Below are 27326 nucleotides of genomic sequence, written 5' to 3' on the forward strand. Positions count from 1 at the left end.
AAGTTTGCTGAAGAGATTGTCAACAGAAGGTCTGTTTATTTTGTCATCTGCCTAACATAAGTTTGCTGTAGAGATTGTCAACAGAAGGTCTGTTTATTGTGTCGTCTGCCTAACATAAGTTTGCTGGAGAGATTGTCAACAGAAAGTTTGTTTATTGTGTCATCTGTCTAACATAAGTTTGCTGGAGAGATTGTCAACAGAAGGTCTGTTTATTGTGTTATCTGTCTAACATAAGTTTGCTGGAGAGATTGTCAATCAGTCAATAGGTAATTTGTTTATTGTGTCGACTGCCTAACATAATTTTTGCTGGAGAGATTGTCAACAGAAAGTTTGTTTATTGTGTCATCTGTCTAACATAAGTTTGCTGTAGAGATTGTCAACAGAAGGTCAGTTTATTTTGTCATCTGCCTAACATAAGTTTGCTGTAGAGATTGTCAACAGAAAGTTTGTTTATTGTGTCATCTGTCTAACATAAGTTTGCTGGAAAGATTGTCAACAGAAAATTTGTTTATTGTGTCATCTGTCTAACATAAGTTTGCTGGAGAGATTGTCAACAGAAGGTCTGTTTATTGTGTTATCTGTCTAACATAAGTTTGCTGGAGAGATTGTCAATCAGTCAATAGGTAATTTGTTTATTGTGCCATCTGCCTAACATAAGTTTGCTGGAGAGATTGTCAATAAAAAGTCTGTTTATTGTGTCATCTGCCTAACATAATTTTGCTGGAGAGATCGTCAACAGAAGGTCTGTTTATTGGGTTATCTGTCTAACATAAGTTTGCTGGAGAGATTGTCAATCAGTCAATAGGTGATTTGTTTATTGTGCCATCTGCCTAACATAAGTTTGCTGGAGAGATTGGCAATAAAAATTCTGTATATTGTGTCATCTGTCTAACATAAGTTTGCTGGAGAGATTGTCAATAGAAAGTTTGTTTATTGTGCCATCTGCCTAACATAAGTTTGCTGGAGAGATTGTTAACAGAAAGTTTGTTTATTATTTCATCTGTCAACAATATTAAAGTTTGCTGGAGAGATTGTCAACAGAAAGTTTGTTTATTGTGTCATCCGCCTAACATAAGTTTCCTGGAGAGATTGTCAACAGAAAGTTTGTTTATTGTGTCATCTGCCTAACATAAGTTTGCTGGAGAGATTGTCAACAGAAAGTTTGTTTATTGTGTTACAGGAACCAACAACTGGTTTAGATATCAGTATTTATAACAAGGTTTACTATTACAGGAACCAACAACTGATTTAGATATCAGTATTTATAACAAGGTTTACTATTACAGGAACCAACAACTGGTTTAGATATCAGTATTTATAACAAGGTTTACTATTACAGGAACCAACAACTGGTTTAGATATCAACATTTATAACAAGGTTTTCTATTACAGGAACCAACAACCGGTTTAGATATCAGTATTTATAACAAGGTTTACTATTACAGGAACCAACAACCGGTTTAGATATCAGTATTTATAACAAGGTTTTCTATTACAGGAACCAACAACTGGTTTAGATATCAGTATTTATAACAAGGTTTACTATTACAGGAACCAACAACTGGTTTAGATATCAGTATTTATAACAAGGTTTTCTATTACAGGAACCAACAACTGATTTAGATATCAGCATTTATAACAAGGTTTTCTATTACAGGAACCAACAACCGGTTTAGATATCAGTATTTATAACAAGGTTTACTATTACAGGAACCAACAACTGGTTTAGATATCAGTATTTATAACAAGGTTTACTATTACAGGAACCAACAACTGGTTTAGATATCAGTATTTATAACAAGGTTTTTCTATTACAGGAACCAACAACAGGTTTAGATATCAGTAATTATAACAAGATTTACTATTACAGGAACCAACAACTGGTTTAGATATCAGTATTTATAACAAGGTTTACTATTACAGGAACCAACAACTGGTTTAGATATCAGTAATTATAACAAGATTTACTATTACAGGAACCAACAACTGGTTTAGATATCAGTATTTATAACAAGGTTTTCTATTACAGGAACCAACAACAGGTTTAGATGCCAGTACAGCTTACAGTTTGATTCATACTCTCAAGACATTGGCACAAACCAAGAATAAGACAATTGTAGCAACCATACACCAGCCATCATCTAAAATGTTTTATCTTTTTGATAAACTTCTGCTGTTATGTAATGGACAGGTATTAGTTATTTTGGTTAATTTTCGTGAACTTAGTAGGAAAGAAAAGCTTTTAACAATAATCTGCATAGTAGTTTTCTGAAATATATAGATATGAATGTGTTACAAATGACAATAAGACAGATTTTTACCAGAATTTAAATATGAAGATAAAGGTTAATATAGGTCACTTTACTTGCTTCAAAAATGAAAAAAAATCATACAGTATGAAACTGGGTGGAAATGGGCATCATCATAAACTCGGTTGTAAATATAAGGATTCTTTATTAAAGGTCTTAGGATAACAGGTGTCTCATATAAAGACCCTACAAAACATAATTATAAAATACTATAAATACTGGTGCAATGATAGATAACTCTGATATCTTTATGAACAAGTACATTGCACTGTATAACATTCTAAGTAAAATAATATTGTCATTCTCTTTTACATCTATATTTCTGTCTCAAAGACTCAACTTAAAATTGTGTCTTACATGTGTTAGTTTATGCATCTCATAAACTTAATTGCAATAAATATTCTGTTACCATGTAAATAATATACTCTACATTAATTCCAGGGGTTAAAAAATTTTGTTACAGCTCACTAGCCCAGGACTTATTGGTAGCAGGATTTTACTAGCCCTGTTGGAAGAACTGCTAGCCCATCAAAACTGACCTGCTAGCCCGAGTATGTCTAACAAATTCAGAGTTTGCTGCATAATACAATGACTTCTTTAAACTTGTTAATTTCTATCCGTTGTACTATGGGTTGTTAAATATTTTACAGGACCTCAGGGATTTAAATGGATTGAAGAGTTAATCCGATAATACACGTGTAATTAAATTTCCGGTCACTGACCACTGTATTGATTTATGACATTCTTTTTGCACGAGTGTTTACCTAAGATTATCTCTGATCACCATGATAAACTACAGAAAACATGTTCATTGGTCTTGTCATGTGAAACCAGTGGTTCAAATCATATATTTGTTCCCACATACAAAGCAGACTTTTTATTAGCGTGATCGGGAAAATAACGGCTATATTCACAAAAGATTGTCTCTAGTTTATCATCAGCATCAGCCAGCCTTGCCCTGGGAATCTTTTTGTCCATGACACTATAAATGTTCTTTTCCGTTTTTCCCGGTTGTAATTGGCATTTTTTTAGATGAATTTTCAGCCTCATTACCCCCTTCATCTACCGTTTTTTGTATTGAAACTGACCAAGTTCCAGGGGTGTCCGTACTAAAATATTTCAAATATTTTGTTAGATGGTTTAGTGCTCAACAGCTGTCCGACATGACAGGTCAATATCGATCAATGCATCATACCCCCACTGGCCCCAGTACCGTTACCAGTAATTGAAAATCTCGGCATAAGCAATGTACAATACCCCCTGTCCTGAGAAATTGATATTGAAAGTATGGGAATTGCGATCAATACATGATACCGGTCCACCCAGAGTTATTTGTTCTGTACTTAAAACATGTACAAAATCAGTTCAAATTCTTGGAATCCCGGATGACGTAATTGAATCTGATTGGCTAAGATAGAATAGTGATGAGGGGATTTTCCACTTTCTATTTTGGAAACACCAAGAATGTTATGTTACTAGTCCGTCGGGCATATTGGGTTACAAGTTTTGATTGCCCGAAGCGTAAATGCTGTAGCCCCGGGCGTCGGGCTAGTGGATTTTTTAACCCCTGAATTCCGTAAATAGTAATAAACTAAGCAAAACAATTAAGCATTAAAATATCTACATGCAGCAACTAAACAAAGTAAAGTAAGCAAAATAAGCAAATTATTAACTAAATTTTAAAACAACATAATAGAACTCTTTGCTTACCTCAAGTGCTAATTTGAAGGTCACAAGACTAACATCATATGTTTATGGCTACATCAAATAATAACCTGAAGATAAATATGAATTTATAACTAATGTGTTCCATGTCTACAATATGACTTCATAATATGAACACAAATCAAAAATAAGAAAATCTGTTCCCTAAGATACTAAAACATAATAAAGGTTTAAAATGAATATTTAACTATTTAATTACTTCTTATTTATACACAAGAAAACTCTTTCTTTCTATTTAATATCATTTCACTCCAATGCTATATTATAATCTATTATTTAGGATTATTTAATATATTAATCATTTATCAATCTTTAATGATTTAAAGCATGTTATGGTTAATTAATTGTATTTATCATTCTTAAAGGTCAGATTCACACTACAAATTCATTTCTCCATTCAATCCAATCAATCTAACCAAATTTTGCATACTCTGTTAAAAACTCTAGGACTATTAAAATAATGTGAGAAAAGTATATACAACTGACCTGTAAAGTAGTAATTCAGATTCCCAAAGATTCAGCAATAAATATAACAATTTATATGTATATCAAGCCAATTTACAAACTCCAGAATTGTGAAATATAACTGCTCAGTTTGACAGTTGAAATGAGAGTGGGCAGAATAATAGAATTTCCCTCCAAAAGAACATGTGACCAAAATCACTATCCATAAGAAATATAGCCTTAATTAAGATTCTAGTCAGCTATAAAATAAACCTGACATGAAAAAATAGAAAATAATTCAAACAGAAAAACTAATGGCCTAATTTATACAAAAAAAATTCAAGAAAAACACATATGACAGACATGAACCAATTACAACCAATGAATTACAGGCTCCTGACTTAGGACAACAGAATTGGGTGGGTTAAACATGAGTGCTTCCTCCTAACCTGGGACAGTGGTGTTACATCAATGATCACAAGTTATTGTGAAATGGCCCAACTCAATAGATCAGTGTGAAGCACAAATATACCAACTAACATGCCATATTATTGCTACATAACTCCTATAGCAAACCAAATCACTAGGTTCTCTGTAAAACATGGAGGACATTGCATAGTTTGTGTTCAGTGTCATATCCTATTGGTAGTCATTGATATTAACATAATTTTCAAGTTTTCTGAGTGCTGGTGTTTTGCTGAGATTCTTTTTTTTTGTATACTAATCAATCTAAATAGTAGGTTTTGACTTTGGATTTTTAGACTGAATTTGTCTGTTTAGGCTTGTTTTGATTGAGTACTTATGATAGAGGATTGATATTTAGTTTATCCCAGTTCTTTCCCTTGTCATCTATTTGGAACTGGAACTGGAACCCAAGTTTAGCCCATTTTTTCAGTGCAATTTTATCATAATTGAGGGACAGATTTTTTATTCTCTAAATTAAACTGCAACATTTCAATTGCTTTTCATAATAGTAGTCCCCGCCATGGTTTCTTAAAGAGTTCTCCAAGATTCATGACCAGCATCTAAGAGAGCAATACATTTTTGAGTATTGATAGAGTCATTTCATCCTGGCTAAATGGAACATAAGTTTGGGCCCATTTACTCAGACAATCAACCATCAATACATATAGAATCACTTAGAATTTAAAAGAAGTTGAAAGATGAATGAATACCCTTATTTAAGCATCTTTACATAATTTTATCTTGGTACAATATCCTATTTAAAAGATGACAAATTTATAAAGGGACTTCATTCCTGGATACTCTACTGACATTCCATTTATTCTGCTAACAATGTTTCCAAAATTGTTTCTTTCAAAAATTTCTACACAAACATAATTGCATATTTTCTGCACATATACTGATATTGGAACAGAAGTTATGGTAGAGAAATGCTATTAGAACAATACTTTTGTAGGAAATAATTTTTGTTTTTCTATAGAGACTGAAAATAATGATGGAAGTGGATGCCATACCTTTAAGCCCTAGAGGATCAGCCATTCTTCGGTGACTTTGAAGCATCTTAATGAGTCAAAAGTCATTTTTTTTTTCATTTTGATTGACAAATAAAAGTTAGGAAATATAGGTCATTCAGGCCTTCAGCAATGAGCAAGATAGCAGGCTATAAAAGGTTATAAAATGTAAAACTATTCAGACAAGAAAATCATCAGCCAGATTTATGTACAAAACAACCATTGAATTTAGGGTCATGACATGACTTCTCAAAGTGTGTGATATGACAAGAAAAACTTTTAAATAGCTCACTATTAGCTTGTATACCGTCAAAACATTATTTTTTTAAAAGTTTTGCAAGAAATTGTATAACGTTCATGTTAAATTAGGCCATTCATGCTTTAAGTATAATGTTATATATAAATGAAAAAAAATCAGTAACTGAATGAAGAGAGCACAAAATTGTAATTTACAAGTAAGATGTAAAAAACTGTGTATTAAAGATGGAAAGGAATGTTCCTGCTTAAAACCCTAAAAAATATTAGAGATAAAAAACGTAACAGTAAAACCCAAATTGTCAACTAAACACTACTACTATCAAATGAATCACATGTAAATGTTTAAACAAGCCATAGTTTGCTTTTTAATTTGATTATTCTTCGGTACGTCTAAACACTGCTAAGGAGTCCTTAGTGCACTAAGGACGTATACTATGCCACTAAGGACAAGATGGGGTGCTGTTACATGTATTATTTTTCCATATTAAGTTAGAGATTGATATTTAATACATAAATTTTAAATTTTATAGAAAAATAATCACAAATAAACGAGTTACTAAGCATTGTTTAAGCACGTGCCCATTTTTCTTTGATATGCCGAAAATCGGTGAACCGATTGACACGTGCCATATAACATAACAACTGAATAAACAATCAAAATCTTTTTATTTTAAGTAATTAACAATTGTATCCAAAAGATTAATGCTTAATAATTTATAATTAAATATGTTGTTCTTATTTGCAATGATTAAAAGGACAAATAATTTTATTTATTTTTTATATCTTTCTCGACAAAGTTATTTGCCATCTGTGCACGACTTTGATGTGCGCCAACTAATAAGTTAAGAGTGTGGTCTGCTTGTTAAATGTTTATGTAAGAGCATGGAAGTAATATTTAAAGATACCAAGACAAAAGGAATAGATATATTTATAAGTTTTTTGTTTTAATTTTAATTCCGACAAAGATGCGTGTTTCATTAAAATTTATGAGTAAATTCCGAAAAAAAACTATCAAAACCTGGTGTTTGCTTCTCCACTTTCTATTACTGCTTCATACTTAGTACGAATTATGATTGAATTGAAAAAAAAATCATGTGACGTCCTTGGGGTTATTCAAAACCACTAGTTTTCAACCAGTTTGATAGCTGTTTACAAAGGCTTCATACTGTATTATTTTTTTGTAATTGTTCGACATTTTTTTTTCTCAAAGTATAAGAAGTTTAAATATCATTATCGAACTTTGAAGTTTCATTTTCAAATATATAAAGGAGACAAATGTTTTTTTAAATGTTCCACAGTTTTTAGCACATTATTTACGAAAATTATCCCGTATGTGTTAATTTAGAGCTATAGATATAATTTTGACATAAAAAGGTTATGCTTCGTACGATTGCTTTGAAAATATGCTTTTTCATGATGTGAAAATAATCATTTTTTGTAATACAAGATAATTTGAATACTTTATACCTAAATCTGTCACGTGTAAAAATGAAAAAAAACAAGGATTTGTATAGTATATAACTATACAAATCCTTGAAACAAAACCAACAGAAATATTTTCAAATATAATTTCTTTAAATCTATTTTTTCTTTAAGAAGAACACGTATGTCAGAAGGAAATCCGATTTGTATTTTTTTAACCGTGGCAAATTGTCTGTTTAAGATATTGCATGAAATAATGACTATGTTGTATGTGCTTTACTCATTGTTGAAGGCCGTACGGTGACTCATAGTTATTAATTTCTGTGTCATTTTGTCTCTTGTGAAGAGTTGTCTCATCGTCAATCATACCACATCTTCTTTCTTATATTGGTTGCATGTAGTAAAAATTTATTATCATATTGAATTCGTTTTTGTCCAGAAATATATTGCTCAAACGTGTTCTTCATATGATAAAAATTTTGAAAATGAACCATAGCAAACGCAAAAGATATATAAACTCTGTCCAAACTGTTCATGTTTTAAATACGTCTGTTTACATGTAGCTTGCATTGAATAAGTTTGGTATTACGTAGTAAAAATTTTGAAAATGAACCATAGCAAACGCATAAGATAATCTCTGCCCAAACAGTTCATATATGAAATTAGTGTGGTTGCATGTAGTAAAGATTTATTATCTTATTGATTTCGTTTTGTCCAGTAATACATTGCTAAACGTCTTCATATATGACAATAAATTTAGATAAATTGCTCTGGAAACAAATCTATTATTTACAAGAAATAATTACAAAATACTCTTGAGAATCTGAAAAAAAAAACATGAATAAAATTTTAACAACTTATTCAGTGCGAAGTCAAATCAAAATTGATCACTGAACTATAATCTGAAAACAATTCATTTATTAGTATCCAACTTTTCCAATATTGTCGATTAAACACAACAGATAGCAGGATTCCTGTGTAATCAGTTATGTAATTTGACACGTGTCTAACGGTTCATTGATTTTCGGCATATCAAAGAAAAACAGGCACATGTCTTCACAATGTTGAATAACTCATTTATTTGTGATTATTTTTCTATAAAATTTGAAATTTATGCATTAAATATCAATATCTACCATAATATGAAAAGACATTAAAGGTAATAGCACCCCATCTAGTCCTTAGTGGCATATCATAAGTCCTTAGTGCACTAAGGACTCCTAAGCAGTGTTTAGACGCACCCATTATTCTTTGCCTTGAAGCACATTTCATTGAAACTTGATATCATCCAGTTTGTTTTTCAAAAGACAGACCTATTGTTTTGAAAGTAAATGATTGTAGGTAAATGAGTAATATGATCCTGGCACTTAAAAAAATTATTTAGGTGATTTCCATTTAATTCACTTGGTTTTTTAAGTTAACACTTGAGAAGTGGAAATAAAAATTAAAAGTATACATTTATATTTGATTTTAGTTTATATTGAAATTGATAAAGTCTTACTGATTATAGATGGCATACTTTGGTGAAACTAGACTTGTTGTTGATCATTTTGAAGATGCAGGAATTCCAGTGCCATCGTGGTACAACCCAGCTGACTTTATTAGTAAGTGGACATTAAACTTCTTTTAAAATCTGAAAATTAGTTATCACTGCTAAATTAACTAGCAGCTTCTTTCAAAATTCAAGTGTCAAACATTTCATCCACATTTAAGACGCTAACATACAAGTGTTTAACATTTAATCTATAGGCTCTTTCAGATCCTAAAGAACAATGGGTAATTTTATTGTTTGTATCTCAAAATTAAATTACCATCACTTCATAAGTTGAATATCAATTGTTGCAGTCATTTTAGACCACTCATGACACTTTGGAAAATATTACCCAGATACATTAAATTCTGAAACAGCGAATTGGCTAGGTTTGGTGGCCACAGTAGACCGAAAGGTAATTAGAAAAAAAGTTAGATGTGTTTTACACTGTCTGAATACTGGATAATGCATTTAATGACTGTTTACATTTCGATCAGCTGTAATTATAACCCCCCTTTAAAAGAGTGTTATACCCCCGCTTTAAAAAAGTTGGGGTATACTGTTTTTTTTCTGTTTGTCAATCCATCAGTGGTACTGTCCGTCTATCTGTCCGTCCCATGAATATTTTCGTCTCATCTTTCTCAGGAACTACTTGACAAGGATTTCTGAAATTGAGTTTCAGGGTTCATATAAGTCGGCTATACCATGTGGTGCGTTTTCAGATTCATCACTCAACAACTTCCAGTTAACCGAACACTTGTATAATTTAAACATGAAAGCCAAAAAGCCAAGTGGAAAATGTTTGTCACATTTTTCCGATGAACTACTATACAAAGATTTCTGAAATTTTGTTTCAGGGTTTATATAAGTCAGCTATACTGTGTGATGCGTTTTCAGATTCATCACTCAACAACTTCCGGTTAACCGAACACTTGTATAATTTAAACATGAAAGCCAAAAAGCCAAGTGGAAAATTTTTGTCACATTTTTCCGATGAACTACTATACAAAGATTTCTTAAATTTTGTTTCAGGGTTTATATAAGTCAGCTATACTGTGTGATGCGTTTTCAGATTCATCACTCAACAGCTTCCTGTTAATTTGAATATTTCAGCGGGGTAATCATCAGTGAGCAGTAGCTCACAGTTTCACTGAACAGCAACAACAATACTTTATTTTTAGAGAGTTACTCAGTTAGCTATATAACTTATCTTCCCCGAGGCCCTCAATATAAAACAAATCATAAACAAAATGCAAACATCTACATTGCATACATTAGTATAAAAGTCAAGTATGAAAATAATGTTAAATACAACTTGATAAAATGTTATGAAAGAAATAAACGTGATGACATAATCAGTTTTCAATATTTTTCAACAGGTGATTTCAATAAGTGATCTGTTATTTTGTATTTGAAAGAATTAACATTTGTGATATTTCTTAACTGTATATGTATCAACAAATTATTCCACAAGTATGGTCAAGAATACATAACAGATTTGTTTTATATGAAACTAGAGAGGTTTAAGTGACTCTATACTCCTGTAACCTATACTTCAGTGGTTGTCGTTTGTTTATGTGTTACATATTTTTTTTTCGTTCATTTTTTGTACATAAGGCCTTTAGTTTTCTTATTTGAATTGTTTTACATTGTCATTTCGGGGCCTTTTATAGCTGACTATGCGGTATGGGCTTTGCTCATTGTTGAAGGCTGTACAGTGACCTATAGTTATTAATTTCTGTGTCATTTTGGTCTCTTGTGGAGAGTTGTCTCATTGACAATCATACCACATCTTCTTTTTTAGCTCACCAGGTCCGGAGGGCCCCATGTGAGCTTATGCCATCACTTGACGTCCATCCGCGTCGTCTGTCGTCATAAACTATTTCAAAAATCTTCTCCTCTGAAACTACTAGGCCAAATACCTTCAAACTTTAACTAAATGTTCCTTAGGGTATCTAGTTTATAAATTGTATCCAAAATTTTGATCCATCGACAAACATGGCGGCCATGGCTAAAAATAGAACATAGGGGTCAAATGCAGTTTTTATACGACCAGAAAAAAATTTTTGCGTCGTATAATGCTATCATGTCGTTGTCGTCGTTGTCGTCGTCCAAAGACGCTTTTAGTTTCCAGACAATAACTTTAGTTTAAGTGAATAGATCTCTTTAAATTTTTACAAGAAGTTTCAATACCACTAAAGGAAGGTTGGGATTGATTTTGGGGGTTATGGTCCCAATAGTTAAGTAATTAGGGGCCAAAAAGGGGGCCCAAAATGAGTATTTTTGCAGTTTTCAAACAATAACTTGTGTTTAAGTGTATGAATCTCTCTGAAATTATTCCACAGATTTCCATACCATGAAGGGATGGTTAGTATTGACTTTGGGGGGTTATGGCTCAAAATGTTTTGGAATTAGGGGGCAAAAAAGGGGGAAAACTAGGTTTTTCTGGTCAATGGACAATTAAGACAATTTAAAAGCAGTGTAAGGAAGGTAATTCAAAAACATTTAACATACAATGTTGGGTATGTTCAGATATTCCTCCCTTACACTTCTTGTGAATTATGTATAAAGGAATGTCAGGTTTTGGACTAATTGTAAAAAAGGGGGGGTGGTAGTAGTTTTCAATTTTTTTTTCCAAATTTCTCAATTTCCAAATTTTTGAAAAGTTTGAAGAAGAAATCTTTAATTGCACAATATTGCGCAATAGATTTGTAAGATCTTGACGTTTGTTTTGTGTTAGAAACTCATATTATATCAAAAATTTTATCACAATCCAAATTCAGAGCTGTATCAAGCTTGAATGTTGTGTCCATACTTGACCCAATTGTTCAGGGTTTGACATCTGCGGTCGTATAAAGCTGCACCCTGCGTTGGCTTATATCTCAAAAACTAAAGCTTTTACAGCAAATCTGACATGGGGGTTAAATTGTTCAATTGGTCAAAATCTATCAGCCCTGAAATTTTCAGATGAATCGAATAACCCATTGTTGGGTTGCTGCCACTAAATTGTTAGTTTTAAGGAATTTTTGCAGTTTTTTGTTATTATCTTGAATATTATTATAGATAGATATAAACTGTAAACAGCAATAATGTTCAGCAAAGTAAGATCTACAAAAAAAGTTAATGACCAAAATTGTCAATTGACCCCTTAAGGAGTTATTGCCCTTTAAGGACAATTTTACATTATTTGTTCATCAAGTTTGCTAATATTTAAAAATCTTCTCCTCTGAAAATACAGGGCCAAATACCTTCAAACTTTAACTTAATGTTCCTTAAGGTAACTGGTTTATAAATTGTATCCGAAGTTTTGATCCATCGACAAACATGGCTGCCATGGCTAAAAATAGAACATAAAGGTCAAATGCAGTTTTTGGCTTATATCTCAAAAACTAAAGCTTTTACAGCAAATGTGACAAGGGATAAAATTGTTCAATTGGTCAAGATTTATCAGCCCTGAAATTTTCAGACGATTCGAACAACCCATTGTTGGGTTTCTGCCACTGAATTGGTAGTTTTAACGAAATTTTTTGTTATTATTTTGAATATTATTATAGATAGATATAAAGTGTAAACAGCAATAATGTTCAGCAATGTAAGATCTTCAAAAAAGTGAAATGACCAAAATTGTCAATTGACCCCTTAAGGAGTTATTGCCCTTTAAAGACAATTTTTCACAATTTGTTCATCAAGTTTGCTAATATTTAAAAATCTTCTCCTCTGAAAAACAGGTGAGTGATTCAGGCTCTCGAGAGCCTCTTGTTATATTTTTGTAAACATTGTGTGTAGTGTTGTTTGCCCATTTTCTATAAAACTTCACAGGTTAGACTTGTTTTGTTCTTTGATTAGTTTTATTTAGTTCTAATTATCAAAGAAAGACCTCATCTATTTTCTAAATCATGCCACAATATCCCATCAATAGTAAATTCAGGGAAATTTTATATCATTTGTATAATATTAATTGTTTTATTTGTCGTAGATAATTGTTCATACAAAAGAAGTAAATCACAATAGTGTATTTTGGTTCAGCAACCTAGCACAAGAGGTTAACATGCATAAACATCATGGTTTGCCTTTCACTTTAAGAAAATTGTCCCCTTTTTCCCCCAACACACACATATGCAAACACTTTTCAATCTAATCATTATCATCGAGCTGAAGAAAGTGACCATTTCCAGCATGATCTTTAAAAGTAATTGGAGATAAAGTTATGATTGGAATCCCATCCTCTTCAAACTTTTATATAAATTTGCAAACTCTTTTTCATATAAAATGATAGATGTGAATATGTTCATGTTACTTTTCATATACTCCACACAGACACATTCTGAAATTATGTCTAAAAGATGCATAAGTAAGGACTAATTTTGTTGGGTTTTTTAAAAAAAAAGACAAAAATGAAAATCTGAAAAATAAAAAAAAATGCTAGTGGCTTTAAAAAAATCAATAACTTATTTAACAATTATTGGAGAGTTACTTGAAACAATTTTACCATATTTCTAAAATGAGCAAATTGCAACAATTGTATTCGTCTTTATTCCAGATTATATTGTTTTTTTAAAAGCATAAATTATTGTATTTTTTCAATATAGGAAATGTTTGGGTTTTTTTGCAATAAAGAAAGAAACCCAAGTTTAATAAAGAAAAAAAAGTTAATTTTAAGGTTAATATTGTTCATTTTTAAAAGTCTCTTTCTTAAAAATATGAGACCAAAGCTGGAAAAAAATGCTTCACACCATCCTTTCGAATATTCCTGTTTCCATCCACCTAAAAATCATTGATGACAAAATCAATAAGCAATCCTTGGGATGGATCAATAAGTGTCTGTTGCACTATAGATGTCATCATTAACATTGGTGTATTTGACCAAAAGAGGTAATTTTAAACATGGTTTTGCCCAATAAGATACGTTAAGTTCTTTGTAAAAATATAGGTCATATTGTCTCACTTATAAATATTTTTAAAATTAGCCTTTTTGGGATATTTTGCAGTTTTACTTCATTTGTGAGCTTTGACTCCCCAATGCTAATGCTTCATATACAATTAAAAGACTTAGTATGAATTCTGATATCATTTTGACTTTTAAAGTCTTCTTAACATCTCCATTATATTATTTCACACATTTTTATTTTCAATTTCCAAGAGTGTGGCCTTGTAAGACCTTGAACACAAAACTCTCTAAGGTCAACTTTACCTGAGGGAAAAATGGGACCTTAGTAATTCAGAAATGTATTAACAAAAAAGTGAAGAAATGTACATATTTTATAATATTATATTAGTGTAAGCTCTGACTACTAGGCTTAAGATAGCCTTGGGGTCTAACAGTCCATCAACAGTCGTAAATGACCAAAGCACATGGGTGGATAATGAGTAGGTGCAGTGTCATATAGGTCCCAAATATTATGAATATACTTTCCATGAAAAACATATACCGTCTAACTCCTTTACAAACTTATAAAGTTTCTAATGTCATAGATATCTTTGTTATACTGTCTAACTCCTTTACAAACTTATAAAGTTTCTAATGTCATAGATATCATTGTTATACTGTCTAACTCCTTTACAAACTTATAAAGTTTCTTATTTCATAGATATCATTGTTATACTGTCTAACTCCTTTACAAACTTATAAAGTTTCTAGTTTCATGTTGGGGGACATAAAAAACAAGAAAAAGGAAAATAATTGTTTTAATATTTTTTTCAGTGGAAAAGATGAAGGAAAGTGTCGATTTGCAGCACAAGATAATTGCTGCAGGAAAGAAGATCAAGTGAGATTATAAGGGTGGTTGCTCCTCATAAGTCTATTTTTCCATAATATTCAGGTTTTTATACGACCACAAAAAAATTTTGCGGTCGTATATTGGTATGGCGGCGTCGTCGTCGTCTGAAGACACATTGGTTTTCGCACTCTAACTTTAGTTTAAGTGAATGGATCTCTATGACATTTTACCATAAGGTTCAATACCACAAAAGGAAGGTTGGGATTGATTTTTGGGGTTATGGTACCAACAGTTAAGGAATTAGGGGCCAAAAAGGGGTCAAAGATAAGCATTTTTGTAACTTCCAGACATAACTTGTGTGTTAGTGTATGGATCTCTCTGACATTGTACCACAAGGTTCCATATCACAAAGGGAATGCTGGGATTGGTTTTGGGGGTGATTGCCTCAAAATTTTAGGAATTAGGGGCAAAAAAGGGGCAAAAAACAAGAATTTTTCTAGTTTCATGACAATAACTTGTGTGTAAGTGTATGGATCTTTATGAAATTGTACTACAAGGTTCCATATCACAAAGGGAAAGCTGGAATTGAGTTTGGGGGTAATTGCCCAAAACATTTAGGAATAAGGGGCCAAAAAGGGGCCAAAAATAAACATTTTTCTAGTTTCCAGACAATAACTTGTGTTCAAGTGTTTGGATCTCTCTGAAATTGTACTGCAAGGTACCATACCACAAAGGGAAGGCTGGAATTGATTTGGGGGTAATTGCCTCAAAATTTTAGGAATTAGGGGCCAAAAAGGGGCAAAAAAACAAGCATTTTTCTAGTTTCAGGACAATAACTTGTGTGTAAGTGTATGGATCTTTATGAAATTGTACTACAAGGTTCCATATCACAAAGGGAAAGCTGGAATTGAGTTTGGGGGTAATTGCCCAAAACATTTAGGAAGAAGGGGCCAAAAAGGGACCAAAAATAAGCATTTTTCTAGTTTCCAGACAATAACTTGTGTTCAAGTGTATGGATCTCTCTTAAATTGTACTGCAAGGTACCATACCACAAAGGGAAGGCTGTGATTGAGTTTGGGGTTGATGAATCATAAGGGGGTTCAAAAAATTTGGAGGGGGGGGGGATTTTTTTTTCCTTTTTTTTCTTTAAAATTTTCCATTTTAAATTGGTTATTTCTGATTTATATATAAAAGCAAATAATAATGATATGGTTTGAATAGGTAAATTAAATTTTTTTAAGTTCTTAGACCACATTCATTCTGTGTCAGAAACCTCTGCTGTGTCAAATATTTAATTACAATCCAAATTCAGTGCTGTATCAAGCTTGAATGTTGTGTCCATACTTGCCCCAACTGTTCAGGGTTCGACCTCTGCAGTCGTATCAAGCTGCGCCCAGAGGAGCATTTTATTTCATAGGCTATGTGTTTTTATTGAATTTTGCCCAGCAAGTTCTGTATATAACAATATATATGGTTTCAGAATTTACATCTCAAGTACATTTCAGGTAAAAGGTTTTGCAATTCTTACTTAATGGTTTGTAACTTTTAAATTGAATTTACATAGCTTCTATGAAACAGAACTTTTACCGATTGATCCGAAGTCGAAGGGGACAGTTTGCACTCTATCTGTCTGTTCATCCATCAGTCCAGCAAATCAGATTCCCACATTTATTTTCTTCGTGCTTAACAATATTTATTTTATATTTGGTGTATTGCTTTGAAATGACATCTTACAGATCAATTTCGAATTTTCACAGTCCACTGAACATAGAAAATGATAGTGCGAGTGGGGCATCTGTGTACTATGAATACATTCTTGTTAATACATAATCATATATATTTGCAAATTTGAAATAAAAAAAAAACGTTTATCTTTTAACTATTTTATACTAATATATAGGATGAGTCATACTCATGCTTAACTTCTACTACCTTTTTGGCTCGTTATTATATGTTTAATTGATCCAACTTATTGTGTACTATACATATATGGATATCTATTTTTCTTTTTTCTTTTTGGGCTGCTTGTTTGTTATCTATGTCAACCCACTTGCATTAAAATGCATTAGTATTTAAAAAAGCCACATATTATAGATTCTTATCTACATATTCTTTAAGAACTTAAATAGTTCTCATTAATCTTTTTTTTATATCATTGTTTGTATTGTATTATGAAAATTATCGATGTTGTAATGTTTATGCCCTTTGGGGCCCATAATTGGAAATAAAATATCTTCTTCTTCATCTTCTATACCAGACTGAGGCAAATTGTTTGTTTAGTTCATTCAAAGTTATTATAAAATATCAGGTTTTACCTTTAGCTGTCCATTAATGGATGTCGACATCAGCAAGAACCATAACTCATGGTTTTCCTTCATTGGTATCATGTAACCTTTACTTTTTGTAACTAAATGAATAGAAGACCAAATTTATGTTTTTCCAGGAACATATTAAATTTTGAAGAGGAAACATATAGTAATGATCCAGGCTCGCCCTCAATGGATGGAAAATTCGACTTTGAATTTAAAGCTCCTTCAAAGACAGAGAAAGTGAAATTCTGGAAGAAGAAATCTCAGAAAGAAGGTTGGTATATTAGATATGCCTAGCCTGATTGATTGATTGATAACTATTTCATAAGTATATTTTATTTAAAATGTTTGTTTTTGGAAACAAAACCTGATAAAAGAAGTGAATTTAGTGACTCTGAATCCTGCCCCTCCCCTCGATAAACCAGTTAAGACATCCCTATTTAGCTTACCTGTTCTAATATACAATGTGAGCTATTTCCATTCCTTTGTGTCTGTTATCTAGTGTAAAGGTTTTCAAAGATCTTCTCTTCTGCAAGTACTAATCCAATCAATCTTTGAATAAATGATCCTTATGGTATCGAGGCCAAAATTATTTTTGTTTAAATTTTGATTGGTCAACAAACATGGTTGCTATGGCGAAAAATAAAACATGGGGTAAATGCAGCTTTGCACTTTGGTCTATATGGAAAGTTGACTCAATGGCAATCATATGACATCTCCTTTTTGTGAAGCTTGCAACATTTATGTTAAGTAAGCAAAACATAGTGTTCATAGAATTTGTAATTGGTTGTGTTAAAATTTTGGACCAGGTTGTGTTTAAGATTTTTTTAGGCATCAATAACTTTGTCAAACCTTCGTGGAATCTTATGAAATTTGGACATGAGCTTGTTTATGACCAAAATACTGTATCCAGAGCCAAATTTTCAAAATATTTATCTTCGTTTTTCTGTTTACTTACATAATAGTTATAGAAAAACTGGTCATTATTGTGATATATGGACTGCCCACAGGACAGTGGTATTAACTAAGACAGAAATAAAGACCGAGCCATAGGCGACTGTCCCAGTCAATACCGCTGTCCTACTGGCTGTCCATGTATCACGATAATGACCAGTTCTTCAATTACTATTATGTTCATTTGTTTGAGGAACCATGTGAATCTCAAAAATTCAAATTGTTCAAAGCAAATTAGAGTAACTGGGTCAATATCCCTAATGGACCTTGAGATGAGGGACACAGATTTATGACTCTCATTAAAAAATTCCATACAGTTGTGGAAGCTTTGATTTTTAAAAAATTTACATAAAAGAACTAGGACTGGTGTTTTATAGAGCTGATGTGATGTGAAAAAAAGTATACAAAAATAAACCTAACAAATAGTTACAAAGGACATAATTTTTAATGATTTTTGTGGTCAGAATTTTTGGATTATTTCCTGAGGAGAGTGACATTTTTCACTATCTTTCTGGGTTGGGCACTTAATGGGAAAAGGAATCACACTTGCCACCCCAAAAAATCGCACCACACATGTACAAGTGTCTCAGCTTCAAAATGAGCCATCATACATATCCAAGTTTACGATATGGCCTGAGCAACAGAAGAAAACGTTAACATTACCGCCTATGGAGAATCTATTACACTGATAGGAAAGTGTGAAGACCAATCATAGGGATAACTATAAGTCAGTTCCATTCATTTAAGTGCATTTTTTCAGTTTATGAATACAAAATAGTTTTCTATAATTTTGTAATTAACGAAAACATATGGTAAACAATTCAACAATTGCAATATAAAATTGACATCACTCTAAACAGAGAAACCACGCCCCTCTAGTTATAAATATGTAAAATCTGTTAAAAACTGGTTTTCTGGTTTGTTTTTTCTGTTAAAGACCAATGAAAGTTTTTACTAAAGAATAAAGAATGTCATGTTGCACCTTGTTATCCAATAAAAGAAGCTAATTCTTAACTGATATGAAATAAACTATCATAGAAGACCCTTGATCTTGTCTTTGACCTCAAGAAACACAGTTTTCCTAGTTTTTAGGTAAAGATTGCATGAAATGCAACCAAAACCTTATGGGACTGACTTGATATCTAAATTTTCCAAGACTTATCACTACCTTTTTGATACACAAAATATAGTGCATTAATCATAACATTCTGTACATCCTATCCATGAACATTTCCAGAAATTAAACAATGTAATATATGCTAAGATATTCAAGGCACAAAATGATGTTACACTTGCCAAGAAAATTACATAACTTTTGCAAGGTGCATGAATTTCATACCTGTTTAGAATATAAATGATGTAATTGTTAAAGTCATCTTTAAAAAAAATTGAAGTTATCTTCCTTTGTCTAGAATTGATGTTAAATCAAGTACAACCAATGCAATATTTAATTTCACTTCCCACTGATAAATTGACGCTATCTTTACAAGCACTTTGATTTTAGCATCCATTTAGTTTTAGTTTTTATTGAGTAGGTCTACTTTACTAATAAATTAAATTAAGTCTTTTTATAGGTATATTTATGTTTTTTTATGCTATCTAAATATAATTTGATAATCAGTCATATTGTTGTAATAAAAAAAGGAAAAGTGGGTTACAGTAAGCACAAAGTTCATGTAGGCAGCAGAAGATAGGGACAAAAATGTTATCCGAGTTTTAAAGAATATGATCTCACACAAAGATAATTATTGTTAAAGCACAAGATGTACGGTTTAGATTATTTTTTGTGTATGAATTCTCCTTCACAGCACTTAAAGTGGTTAGAGTTAGGGATAGGTTTAGGGTTTAGATTATATTTAGTCTATGAATTCTCATTCACAGCATTTTAATGTTTAGAGTTAGGGTTATTTTTAGGGTTTCGATTATTTTTTGTGTATGAATTCTCCTTCACAGCACTTAAAGTGGTTAGAGTTAGGGTTAGGTTTAGGGTTTAGATTAATTATTTGGTATGAATTTTCCGTCACAGCACTAAAATGATTAGAGTTAGGGTAAGGTTTAGGGTTTAGATTATTTATGTTCTTCTTCGCTATACTCATACGAACATAAAGATTGTCTTAATAATACGTAAATAAAACAAAAAGCAATGTGGGATGAGAAATTGTACTGATCAGTTTAATATAAATATATTGTGACAATTCTGGTCATGTAAATCATGGTCTCCGAATCTCCGAATAATGGTAGGAAATCTACAAATATAAAAATGTTCAATCAGAAAAGAGATAACTCTATTTAATAACATATCATGAATGCAAAATATACGTGTCGATCTTATCAGTGAATTTTCTCGACAAGAGAAAAGGCGCGAAATCCAGATATATATGTATGAAAACCAAATTACCGAGTCTAAGCGTATGCGAATATTTATACGCCAAATTAAGAAATGAATTTATGTTCTTCTTCGCTATACTCATACGAACATAAAGATTGTCTTAATAATACGTAAATAAAACAAAAAGCAATGTGGGATGAGAAATTGTACTGATCAGTTTCGACAAAAACAAAGGAAGGTAGGATCTTTTAATCACAGAATTATAATCCCAAATTTTGAGAAATTTTAAGTCTATTTTCTAAATTTTCTTTAATGTAACCATCTTTAGCCTTGTCTGTCTTCCATCTACCGTGAGCTTTCAAAAGCCTGTCGGGAACAGAATTACTAGCAGCTGCTGTAGCACCGCCGCTCCTTAAACTATGTAGGCCAAATAAAGATCTATTTAGGCCTATGTCAGAAAGTGCATCTAAAATAATTTCCCTAGTTCGAGTGTAAGATAAAGGCCTATTCTTGCAGGCTAGTTTATGCTTATCAATAGATTTAAAATACGACAGAGCTCTAAAGATATATTCGTCGCTTCCAACGGACAAACTTGCAACGCGAAAATATTTCTGTAGCATAGAAACTGGACAAAGGTCTGTGCCAGTTCTAGAACCCTGTCGATATCTATCCATCTTACTTTTTTGAATGTTTATTTGTAGATGAGAATCGTTGAACGTTAAATCAGAAGATCGGATGTGTGCCAACTCGTCGTATCTTAGAAACCCAGAAAAACCTAACAACATCATAGCACAGATCCTCAATCCTGGCAAATTGTCATTTTTGTCGAATTTTGCAATAATACTCTTCAAAATCGTAGGGGTGATGGGTTCTTTCCTTTTCAAAGGTTTAGATAACAATCTTATGCCACCTTCTAATACCATGTCTAGTAATTTGTCATTTAATATACTGTCGTATAAATTAAGATCATGTTCCCACTTAATTGAATAGTACGCTGCGTTTAAAACGGCAGTGGAAACTCCAGATTGAATTAAGTAGTTAAGATAAATAGCAACAGTACAAACGGTGGTAGGCAAAAACGGCAGATTGTACTTTAAGCACCAGTATTTGAATCTTTTAAAATATCCTTTATATTTCTTCAAAGTATTTTCACTTTTTGAAGCAGTTACTACTGAACATAAAGAAACTGTTAGAGCTTTCAAGTCAGGATTTGAAAATTGCTTTAAGGATTCCCAATGCGAATGTTTGAATCTAAACTGAAATATAAATTTAAATGAAATTAATTATATTTAAAAATCATATTGTGAAATACTATATGTAAATGAATTTATTCAAAGATAATCTCGATTTTGATATACAAGTATACTAACAGACTAAATGTGTTTAGATAAAGATAAAACAAAAGTTAAACTAAATGGTATTTTGAGAGGGCCCAAACGGGACTTATCTTTGTAAAATTCGTCACAAAGTGACGCCCAAACGGGAAGCTAGTCATGCGTGCTAGAGGCCCAAGCGGGACTTATCTCTGTCGAATCAAACCGAACAAAATAAAACAGAATAATGCCCAAACGGGACTTCGGTGTATACGTGCTAGAGGGCCCAATCGGGACTTATCTCTTCAAAATAAATCAAAACAAAACAATGCCCAAACAGGACTTGTGTAAGTGTATTAGAGGGCCCAAACGGGACTTATCTCTTCATTATAGAACAATTACGGAATAAATCTAAATAATGCCCAAGACGGGACTTATGTATGCATACGAGAGGGCCCAATCGGGACTTATCTCTGAAATAAAAATAAAATACTAAATGAACCAAAGTTATGCCCAAACGGGACTTTAGTAATTGCACAAGACGGTATAAACGGTTTTATCTCTTTAAAATGCATATTAAATGCAACTCCAATTCTGATTATGCTCAACAAGTACGTATCGCAAAACAAATTCTTATAAATGCTATGCCTAAACGGGATTTGTTGCACACTACTAGTATAACACCGACAATAATAATACCAAACGGGACTTTTCACAAATAAACTCAGTATAACAAAACCATTATGGGCTTTGCCGCAAAAATAATTCAAGAAAAGAAATGTTCAAACGGAGCTTGCCGCCAAATAAGCTCTAGGAATAACAATTCTCAAACGAGACTTCAAAAATGACAAAACCCGATCTTGTCGCAAATTGAATGATAATATCAGACGGAAAATAATAATTGAGGAAAAAAAAAATACAAATGAATATGGAGTGATATACTTACGGATTTAACTTCAATCGATCTTTAATACGAGAACGTTGAAAGTTAATGGAGAATGGATGAAAATGCTTTTTTTATCCGAACCTTGACAAAAAAATCCAGATGGTTTAACATACTCTACGAAATCCTTTACAACAGATTTGTATTGGTTGTTCGATGATGACCACAATATAGGCCAAAAACATGACGAAGTCCATTTCGGAACAACGATAGTACCCTTTCCTTTACAAATTAACATATGATTCAATGTTCTACCTACAAGATGAACAGGAGGAACTAACCAACAGTTATAAGTATTCCACGAAAACCCGAAAGCATCAACACCAATATGCCGAAAAGAAAATAGGTAACTTGTGATTGTTGTAGTCGGCGAAAACATCGCAATCGAACGGACCCCATAAAGAATTAAAATACTTGAAATACACATCATTCACATACCAGTCATTAAAGTCAAACAGTTTGCTGTAAAAATCTGCAGTGGTGTTAAGCTCCCGGGGAACCCATTCTATTTCAAGGGATATGCAATTGTGAATACACAGATTAAATATTTTCAAAGCGATTTCTTGTAATTCTGATCTCATGCTCCCAGCATGCACAATTTTAACTACATTTTGATTGTCTGTATAAATTTTCACCAAACCATTTTGAAAGTCAGGCAATAAGGAAAATAGGGTTATAAATACTGCTGAAAGTTCTCTGAATGTAGAGCTTTTCTTCGCCTCGTCGGGAGTCCACATTTTATGTACAATTTTATTTGACGTTTGAACAGCAAATCCCGCACAAGCGAAGCCGCTTGCATCAGTAAAGACAATTCTATCCGGCAGAAATGAGACAGGAAAGAGAGATTTCCTGGGAAGTGATCTGCAATTATTCTTCCAAAAATTTAATTCTAGGATTGCTTCGTTGGTTAACTGAATATGAAAATCCCAATAATTGCTAGCGGTGATAAGAATGAGCATATTCCTGGACATTATCCTGCAAATGTTGCCAAAACTGGGAATAAAAGAAATTATCTTGCCAGTAACTCGTTCTAGTTGTCTAGCGGTGATATTATTGATGTTGCTAAAAATACCATCTATAGAAGTTTTAAAGCGCTCAATCTTATCTTCAGGTATCTCCAAATTAAAAGTGTCCAAATGCCAACGGAACCCAAGCCAAGTTAAAACTTTTGTGGGTTCCCAAATACTTTTTTCATGATTCGGGAAAAAACCCGCCGACAATATATCACGCTTTACGACCTTATAAAGCTTCACACAATCCTCAAAAGAGGACTCAATCCCCCAACCATCATCTAAATATATGATCATACGGTAACTTTGTGATCTCCAGTGCTTAACTAGTGGCCTCAAAACTTTAGAAAACACATGACCAGCTGTAGATAAACCAAACGGTAAACATCTAAAAACGAAATACTGAATGCCGGTTGGAAAAAACCAACAAAAACCTAAAAACTCTTGATGATCTTCATGTATATTAATATGATGATATCCACATTTTAGATCAACTTTTATCATAAATCCTGGATTTGATACAAATTGCAAAGCCTCAGTAACACCTTCGTATTTAAATTTCCTTTTTTCATTAAACTTATTAACGTGCCTCAAGTCCAAAATCAATCTCTTTTTACCTGAGTCGTTAACTGACACCGATAACGGATTAACGATAAAAGGAATGTGATCTTTCACCTCACGAATCACACCTGTTGACAATAATTCTATAATTGACGACTCAACAAAAGATGTGTGTTTTATAGCTGAACTGTTGTTCTTTAAAAAAGCTGACGTAGGCAATTTGTAAAAAGGTATAAGGTATCCAAATTCGACAACGTTAAGAACAAAAGTATTAGCATTTAAAGTATATTTCCAAAAGTCTAAATTTCTTCGTAAGTTATCTACTCTAAACGAGCTAGCTGAGGAGCACTCAAATTCAAAATCTTGATCGTGACTTATAAAAGGAGATAAATTGTACTTAACTGTTTCATCACTTTGCTCCTGAAGAACCACTGGTCTCGGCTGGTTGGAACCTACGTCTCTTTGGGCAGTGATAGGCCCAGTGACCCTCGCTATTACAGTAGTAGCACCTGTCTGTTGGTTGTGAACTGGTGAAGAAGTCATTCTGGTTGTAGATACCGGTGCGAGGTCCTGTGCGGGTTTGTGTTCCTTGTCCAATCGGGTATTTGTAGTTTCTAGGTACTTCTCTTGTAGATGCTGATGAAGTTTTACGAAAAGGCTCATCTTGAGTCACTTGAGGGCTCTCTGGTTCTGGAATATAAAGAGCAGAAAAGGTCCTTACTTTGTCACGTCTCTTAGCTTTAGCCCGGTAGTTGGCTTGTCTTAACTTAGTTGCATTGTCGGTCCCCTCTGTAATTGGGTCGTCTGTATATTCGTCCACGACGTCCCAACCGCATTTGTCGGCTATTCGAAGAATCTTATTTCTTTCCTTTAGGGCTTTTTTGCTCTTTTCTAGGTACTGAATGGCTAAAGCCAGAGAGTCTTTCTCTATGAGTTTAAGGGTCTTTTCAAGTTCTACTAAACGATCACCGTTAAAACTAAATTGTTTTTCATTACCGTCGTACCTGAATTTAGGAGTCTGTTTTACCGGAGGTACACTTTCAGCTTCTTTAACACCAATTCTCGTGTCAATCTCCTTGAATAGCTCTTCTTTGTGCTTTCTCAATGTCAAATCAAGGCTCTTGGTAAACACCGATAAAGCATCCTCAGGTGAAAATCGAGTAGACCCTTCACGTTCTTCACTGCGTTCAATTCGTATAGGCGATTCCGGTTCAGGTTCACTCATATTAATAAGGTCAGTTTACGTGTCGATCTGATCAGTGAATTTTCCTCGACAAGAGAAAAGGCGCAAAATCCAGATATATATGTATGAAAACCGAATTACCGAGTCTAAGCGTATGCGAATATTTATACGCCAAATTAAGAAATGAATTTATTATGTATAAACTCTCCTTCACAGCACTAAAATGATCCCAGTATTAAGTAAAAATTCTTTTTTTTTTCAGAAAATGTCCATTCAAGTTTAATGGAAATAGACAAAGATTCCAAATTGAACATAGGAGAGACTACAAAATGGCCTACAGGATTTTTTACACAGTACACTAATTTGACAATAAGATCATTTAAGTTGTCAAAGGGCAGAATTCTGGATAAAACAAAGATAATAGAAAATGTTATTATCTGTGCTATTGTTAGCCTGATTTGGTTCCAACTTCCAAGATCTGAAGACACACTAAGAGACAGAATGGGAGCAGTGAGTATAACTGAAGACACACTTTGAAACACTTAGTTTTCTGACAATAACTCCAAACTGCTTTCAGCAGGTCTCATGAAACTTTGGTGAATTGTTTATATCTATTGATGTAAGCTCCCTTTAGATTTTTATTAATTTCTGATTTGACTTTGAGAAGTTATTGAACTTTATTCTTTGAAAACATGATGGACATATCATGCACTCATAGTGCTGCTGTTTATTTATATACCTGGTAGCTAAATCCCATTTAATACATGTATATGAATTACATGAATGTATGAATGATCTTTAGCTAAAACAAAACACTTGCATCTGTATAAAACACCAACTCTGAAGAAATAAACAATTAAATTTAGTAGTTTATACATTGTAATGCATAATCTGGTTCCAAATTGATTTATTTACTTTTTTCATTCCGAAAATACAAGCTAGTTCCCCTTTATGTTATGCAATGCCATGAATAGAAAACAAATAATTTATAATGAAGCATTTTATGTTGATATTAATGATTAGATATAGGAAGATGTGGTATGAGTGCCAATGAGACAACTCTCCATCCAAATAACAATTTATAAAAGTAAACCATTATAGGTCAAGGTACAGCCTTCAACACGGAGCCTTGGCTCACACCGAACAACAAGCTATAAAGGTCCCCAAAATTACTAGTGTAAAATCATTCAAACAGGAAAACCAACGGTCTAATCTATATAAAAAACAAAACACGAGGGTTAGGGTTAGGGTTCATATTGGATTTTTGATTAAAATTGCATACTATTGACAATAGTACTTAAGTAATCTGCATCTTTTATTGTTGACATATTTCGCCGATTAGATCGTCATCAGCACAAAGTATACAAAATTAAAACCCCTGAAGTACAAAAAATTGGTATATTGTATGTGACGTGATAATTGTTGAATATACTATAGGATGCTGTATATAATTATGTAATGTTCAACAGAAAAATAATAAAAAATAGTACAATACAAATGATGTTACTAAATTTAGTAGTACATTTTCAGTAAAACATGACAGAACGTAAACAAACCTAGCAAAATCAAGTTTTTCTCTTATTTCTTTGTTTATCGTGCTCTGTTATCTGCTCTATTATCCGCACCCTGCCAGGTGAAAGGTATCTTTCATCAGGATGTATCAGATTTTGCATGAATTGAATTTAGATCAGACATCATTAAGACAATCTTATAACTATGGTTTGGAAGACATTTTGTAAATGTGTTTAAAAATATTTAATTCATAAGAGTATTTTTGCAGGTATTTTTTATTGGGATGCACTGGGGATTTATTCCAATGTTTGATGCTGTTACTTCATGTAAG

At 32.5% G+C, this 27326-nt stretch overlaps 1 protein-coding gene across 1 annotated transcript in view; it reads left to right on the forward strand.

Moving 5' to 3' along the window:
• The window catches only part of LOC127706422 (uncharacterized), a 65774-nt gene that overhangs the window by 10558 nt on the left and 27890 nt on the right, over nucleotides 1-27326 (forward strand). Inside the window, exons 6-11 of the mRNA XM_052211052.1 lie at nucleotides 2030-2191; nucleotides 9144-9237; nucleotides 14866-14929; nucleotides 17325-17464; nucleotides 25746-25993; nucleotides 27264-27321. Coding sequence (XP_052067012.1) covers nucleotides 2030-2191; nucleotides 9144-9237; nucleotides 14866-14929; nucleotides 17325-17464; nucleotides 25746-25993; nucleotides 27264-27321 — 766 coding nt within the window. The remainder of the gene's footprint in view (nucleotides 1-2029; nucleotides 2192-9143; nucleotides 9238-14865; nucleotides 14930-17324; nucleotides 17465-25745; nucleotides 25994-27263; nucleotides 27322-27326) is intronic.

Source organism: Mytilus californianus, unplaced genomic scaffold, assembly GCF_021869535.1.
Source record: "Mytilus californianus isolate M0D057914Y unplaced genomic scaffold, xbMytCali1.0.p SCAF_6, whole genome shotgun sequence".
Classification (NCBI taxonomy): Eukaryota; Metazoa; Mollusca; class Bivalvia; order Mytilida; family Mytilidae; genus Mytilus; species Mytilus californianus.